Genomic DNA, 6,000 nt, shown 5'->3' on the forward strand with positions numbered 1-6,000 from the left:
CAATAGTAAAGTCATCGTGTATCGGCCGATACACTACCATATCATTAGTGTAGCGGCCGATACACTACCATATCATTAGTGTATCGGCCAATACATGATCAAAACTCACTGATACAGTACTGATACGATGAAAAGGAACAATACCATTGATTTGGGACCGTTCCCATGCCGAAAACCCTAAGATACGATACGTATCAGCCGATACGTGATGAAATTTTGAACCTTGCCTACAAGCGAGTGGAAGGGAGGATATTCGATCCTTATTGGTTGCACAACTAATGATGCGACTGAAATGTGGGCCATATATGAAGGTCTTCGAAAAGCTAAGTGAAGGGGATTTAACAATCTCATGTTTGAATCTGACTCATTATCCACTCTTATGAACATTAAGAGTTGGAGGTTTGTTAAATGGCAAATAAAGGGCTCTTCAATAATCAATAGTACTCTAATACTTATGGACTGGTTCTCTTCCATAACTATTTATCACTGTTATAGAGAAGCTAATAAATGTGTACAAGGCAGCTAATGAAGCTGTGAATCATGGTTGTAAGTGTAGTTTTTTTTATAATCCTCCTGAGTAGACCTGTTCATAGGCCAGGTAACCCAATGGGTTACCTGGCTTAACCCATCTTAAATAGGGCTTGGATAAAATTTTAAGCCCGTGGGTTTGGGCTCTAAAAAACGGATCTGACTATTTTATGGCTGGATTTGGGTTTTCTCAAATAAGCCCGACCTAACAATATTAAACATATATAGTAAATATAATATATATGTTAATAATACATAATATGTATTATATAATAATAAAATTAATAGCAAAAAGAGTATTATATGTATTAAATATATAAAATATTATATAATATATAATATATTATTAATAATATATAATTAATATGTTATAAAATGCATATCAAAATGGGGCTTTGTCCTTTAATTAGGGTTGGGCTGGGGCTCAAGATTTAAGCGGATGGTCGGGCTGGGCTCGGATTCGGGTCTAATAATTTTCTGTTTATAAAAAGAAAAAGCCGATACGAACCCGGCCCGGCCGAGGTCTATTCCTGAGCAAGTTATGGATATATTAAGGGAGGATAGTAGTGGCTTTTCCTTTTTGCGTTCTTGTCCTAGCCGTTAATGCAATCTGTCAGTTTATTTATATATATATATAGATAATCGAGGGCTGGTTTTTCAGGTGACACCTAGGCTAGAGAGAGCCCATTGGGATTTGAGTGATTGATTGACCAGAGGTGACACACCTAGGGAGCCGTGGTCTAGGGATGCTCACTGTTCTTTGATTACTAACAGAGATATTATAACTTTTGTTTGGATAAACATGGATATTTATTAAAATGATTTATACAGTACCATTTTAAAAAATATATTACAGCTGTCTCTATTGCAAATCTTGATTTTTCATTTTTTTTTCTTGTTTCCTGATCTGAATTCAGTTTAGTTCCATTGGTCAAGACAGCACTACTGAAGGATTTGAGCTCGATTTTTCAGTGAAGAAATTGTACAGTTCCTCAGTACCTGAAAAGTTGCTTTTTTTGGGACATGTTGCAACAGTACTCACTCCAACAATTGAAAGCAACTTATTGAAAAAGGCGATGGAGAAATAAAGTGTTGAATCTTAGGGACGATGAAATCTTTAGTTGAGTTGTTAGAGAGAGAGAGAGTCTAAACGCTGGCAAACTATTTTGGCAGGTGGATGTGGATCATGAAGGTGAGAGTTGATTAAGGACAAAAACATTAAGCCAAAAACTCTTTTTATATATTATTAGTTGGGTTACGTGCATAAATAGGGTAAAATATAAATATTGCAAAGATATTCTTAAAAACAATATTAAATATATTGTGCATTCCTAATTGGTGGAAGAATGAGATAAATTTAGCATAAAAGAAAATATAGCTGAACCCAGTGCTACGTGGCTTGGGTAATAGTTGAATATGATGAAACATGTGTGATTGATTTTTTGCATTTTGGTCTTATAATAGTACAAGTAATTTGAACCCAATGTTACATGCATCTCAACAACGTGGCATCTGTAATAGTTGAAGTGTTGAATATCATGAAAAATGTGTGGTTTTCCTTTGTATTTTGGTCTTATAAAAGTACAAATAGTTTGAACCCAATGCTACATGCATCCAACAACGTGGCTAATGCTTCTATAATAGTTGAATACCATGAAAAAATGTGTGCTTGTCTTTTAATTTCTCTTTTGTATTTGATCTTATAATAGTACAAGTAATTAAAATTAATTTAACTGCTATTGTTTATTTCAAAGAGAACAACTTATGAAAAATGTGTGGCTGCATTTTATATTTTGGTCTTATAATAGTACAAAAAATTAAAATCAATTTAACTACTAACATGTTCCGAGAACATTGATAGTGGAAAAACTGAAAAGAAGAAAACGGTATTTTTAAAATTGAAATTAAGTATCACCATTAACATCAGATGAAGAATTTAGAAAATCTTTTTCTTGAGGACTCTGGTTTTCTCTCGAACTGGGTGTTCAAAAAGAAATTAAAAACAAAATAACAAGACAAACTGACCTTTTAAATGGCTTATAGGCGTGAAGTGTGTGATCCGTGGTGCCATGCAAGTCCCAATTTGATTGGAAGTAGGGGTGGCAGCAAATGGGTGGGTTGAGTTGGGTTGGGTTGATTCTTTGTGTTGTGGGTAAATGTTGTTATAAATGCAATACAACATCCACCCAAGTGCAGGAAATCCAACTCACACTAATCTATACTTTACTCCTGCTGTATCCACATCCATCATCTTCCTCTCCTTCCTACAACTACAAGCCTACGAAAATGGTGGTCTCAGGCGCTGAAGAAGTTTCTACCAAGTCTGCATCGGATTATGACCGAATGAAAGAACTTAAGGAATTCGATGACACGAAAGCTGGTGTTAAAGGACTCGTAGACTCTGGGATTGTGAAGGTCCCTCGTATATTCATCGACCCATCACTTAAATCCGATGAGAAGCTGGTTATTTCAAGTGATGAGAAACGTTCTACGGTTCCGGTCATAGACCTGAACGGCATCCACGAAGATGCTGTTCGACGGAAAGACGTCGTCGACCAAGTCCGACATGCATCGGAGACATGGGGCTTCTTTCAGGTGGTGAATCATGGAATCCCTACCAGTGTTTTGGATGAGATGCTTCAAGGGGTTCGCAGATTCAACGAGCAAGACGTTGAAGTAAGGAAGAGATTTTACAGTCGCGACACCAACAAAAAGGTGGTTTACAATAGCAACTTCGTCTTGTATCAGTCAGCAGCAGTTAATTGGAGAGACACCTTCCATTGTCTTATGTCTCCTAATCCTCCCAGCCCCGAAGAAATTCCTCAAGTGTGCCGGTACGTACGTGTAGAACCGCATCAATACGGTTCACTTTATACCTCTAAGAATAAGTTGAGTTTATATCAGTGCCCCACAATGTACAATGTCTTACAGCACCTCCCAACTGTGTATGTATTGAGAACATCTCCCAATAACAAAATGAAAAATGAGATATTCTCAATATATGAATGAAATGTACTGTGAGATGCCCCCTTATAGAGAGCTGATGTGAATTCCTCTAATTAAGTTGGGGTTAGGGTTGAGTTGAGGCATCAAGTATCACAAGAGTGGAGCAAACCCGATCCCAACCTAGGGGTGTAAGTGGAGCCATGCCTAGCTATTTGGGAGCTACGATCGGGCTCGGCTTGCAGTAATTGAGTTTGAGTTGAATAATTGGTCGAGCCCAGTTTGAGCTTCGCAATGCCCAACTCGAGTGGATCACAAGCCTGAAATATTATTTTTTTTAATATATTTATATTTATAATATAAATAAACATTAATTTTTGGCATTAACTTATTTATAACATAAATAAATATATTTGTAATTAATTTTCATAATATATTTTTATTTTTAATAAATTTTAGTACTAATTATTTATAATTGTCTCAAGTATCAACTCAAGTCGAGTTTGAAGCAAATACATGAAACTCAGTCAAACTTGAATCGAGTTTCGAGCTCTATGTTTTTGAGTAAAGCTAAAACTTGAATATAACCTGCTGCTCGGCTTGAGTCAACTCGATTACACCCATGGTCCAACCCAACCTGAGCCACTAGTTAATATATGTGGATGTTATATTTGGAATGCGTTGGGCTAGCTACATGCACTTCTTCTCAATGCTACTTTATTTGGATGCTTTAGCTGTGAGTAATCCTAATCCTAATCCATGAGAATTAATACACAGTATTTTTGGTGCTTACATTGTAGAGATATAATGATCAAGTACTCGGGGCAGGTTGAAAGATTGGCAGTTACATTGTTGGCTTTACTATCGGAGGCTTTGATGCTTAAACCAAGCCACCTGGTAGACATAGGGTGTGCCGAGAGTCATGCCATTGCATGTCATTACTACCCCGCCTGCCCACAGCCTGAACTGACACTGGGAACAAGCAAGCATGCCGACAACGATTTTATCACCATCCTTCTACAAGACCTGATTGGTGGCCTCCAAGTCCTTCATCAAAACCATTGGCTTGATGTGACCCCTCTGCGTGGGGCCCTCGTTGTCAACATTGGATGTGTTTTGCAGGCAAGTTTTCGACTTCCAGGTTGTCTTAATTTTTCTGTAGGATTGATTATATTTCCTCATTCCTCATTCATGGGTGGGCTCAATCCAAGCTTGAACAGATATAGCCCACAATTTTATATGATTCGAGTTTTAAGGTATACCTATGTCATATATGCATACATACATATGAACATTAAATTTTTGTCTGAATTGATCTGGATTAAACAGACCAGGTTCGACTTTGAAACCAGTTTTAACGACCTTGGTTGACTTTAAACCTGGTCCATTCCGTCAGACGTGGCACTAGTTTATCACAACAGTTTAGTAATAATCTTTCTTCTTTTACTTTAAAGTCCAAATCTACAAAAGAAGCAAAAAATACAGCGTACCCTCCTGCTGCAACACATGGGTGCGTACATACGTACTGTTAAACAGCCCTATTAGCTTCTAAGTTACGATCTAAGGATGCTTATAAGTAATTAAAGGGTAGGACTGCATGATGTGCATCATGTAATATATTATTTTGGGTTTAGATATTGGTGCATGCATTGACAAGTACACAAGAAAATCAAATTTTGTTTGGATGCATGCAGCAGATTATTTCAAATGATAGATTTAAAAGCGTGGAACATAGAGTAGTTGCAAAGAACATAGGCCCCAGAGTGTCGGTGGCATGCTTTTTCCCTACAACCATTCAGGAATCCATCAAGAAGTATGGTCCAATCAAGGAGCTGCTATCTGAGGAGAATCCCCCCATTTACAGGGAAACTACGATCCCGGAATTTAATTCATACTTCTTTTCAAAAGGCGGATTTGATGGCAGCAGCCCTGTGTTAGATTATTTTAAGTTGTGAGATGAGACGTTTGTAATTTGGTCGTTTTTACCATCTCTTCGTCTCTAGATCTGCTTGCTGTTTGATGATAATTATTGAATAAAGTTGAAGCACATCGTCTCATGTATTATTTCAGTCTAATGTTTTCATTTTCAGTAATCTTTGGCAAGAAAAATTGTGTGTGTCATTTGATTCGAGGGTGATTAATATATATAAGTACTTTAACAGTTTAACAGCTGCCTAACAAACTACAGCTGTCACATTCAGTTATGATTTTAACACGGAGCCTGGATCTCCTGCACATGGCGTCTTGCATCCTCAATTGCAGAGCGCCATGTCAGCATTGACATCACATGCACACTTTTCATATGTGAATACACATTTAAAACTTTCCTACATCTAAAATTACATTCAATTTTAAATGAAATAAAGAATAGGGATCAGATAAGGGTTTCTATGCCTATCAAAAGACAAAACGGTTTCTCTAATACAATTTCTTCTTCTTCTTGCTCAAGCCTTTTCTCCACCGAACAACATGCCTGACTACTGATGGATTATGATGGAGAACCCATGTCTGAGCACTGGCCGACTACGG

The 6,000-nt window shown here is 37.2% G+C and overlaps 1 protein-coding gene across 2 annotated transcripts; it reads left to right on the top strand.

Moving 5' to 3' along the window:
• Positions 1-2,626: 2,626 nt before the first annotated feature.
• LOC104600848 (1-aminocyclopropane-1-carboxylate oxidase homolog) lies at positions 2,627-5,532 on the top strand. 2 transcript variants are annotated; one of them, XM_088901573.1, is made up of 3 exons: positions 2,627-3,362; positions 4,272-4,593; positions 5,166-5,532. In XM_088901573.1, the coding sequence occupies exons 1-3, from the start codon at positions 2,638-2,640 to the stop codon at positions 5,424-5,426; spliced, it is 1,308 nt and encodes a 435-aa protein (XP_088757699.1). In that variant the 5' UTR covers positions 2,627-2,637; the 3' UTR covers positions 5,427-5,532. The 2 variants fall into 2 exon arrangements, with proteins under 2 accessions (XP_088757699.1, XP_010262288.2); XM_010263986.2 differs by having other exon boundaries at positions 2,630-3,362; positions 5,169-5,532.
• Positions 5,533-6,000: the final 468 nt, after the last annotated feature.

Source organism: Nelumbo nucifera, chromosome 3 (assembly GCF_055504915.1).
Source record: "Nelumbo nucifera cultivar China Antique chromosome 3, China Antique-T2T, whole genome shotgun sequence".
NCBI lineage: Eukaryota > Viridiplantae > Streptophyta > Magnoliopsida > Proteales > Nelumbonaceae > Nelumbo > Nelumbo nucifera.

Bases quoted from the DNA above. Each gene is read 5' to 3' on its own strand.
- LOC104600848 (XM_088901573.1), top strand. From the start codon at position 2,638: ATGGGTGGGTTGAGTTGGGTTGGGTTGATTCTTTGTGTTGTGGGTAAA. The intron at 3,363-4,271 runs GTACGTACGTGT...CTTACATTGTAG, and splicing joins GAAATTCCTCAAGTGTGCCG to AGATATAATGATCAAGTACT. The intron at 4,594-5,165 runs GCAAGTTTTCGA...GGATGCATGCAG, and splicing joins ACATTGGATGTGTTTTGCAG to CAGATTATTTCAAATGATAG.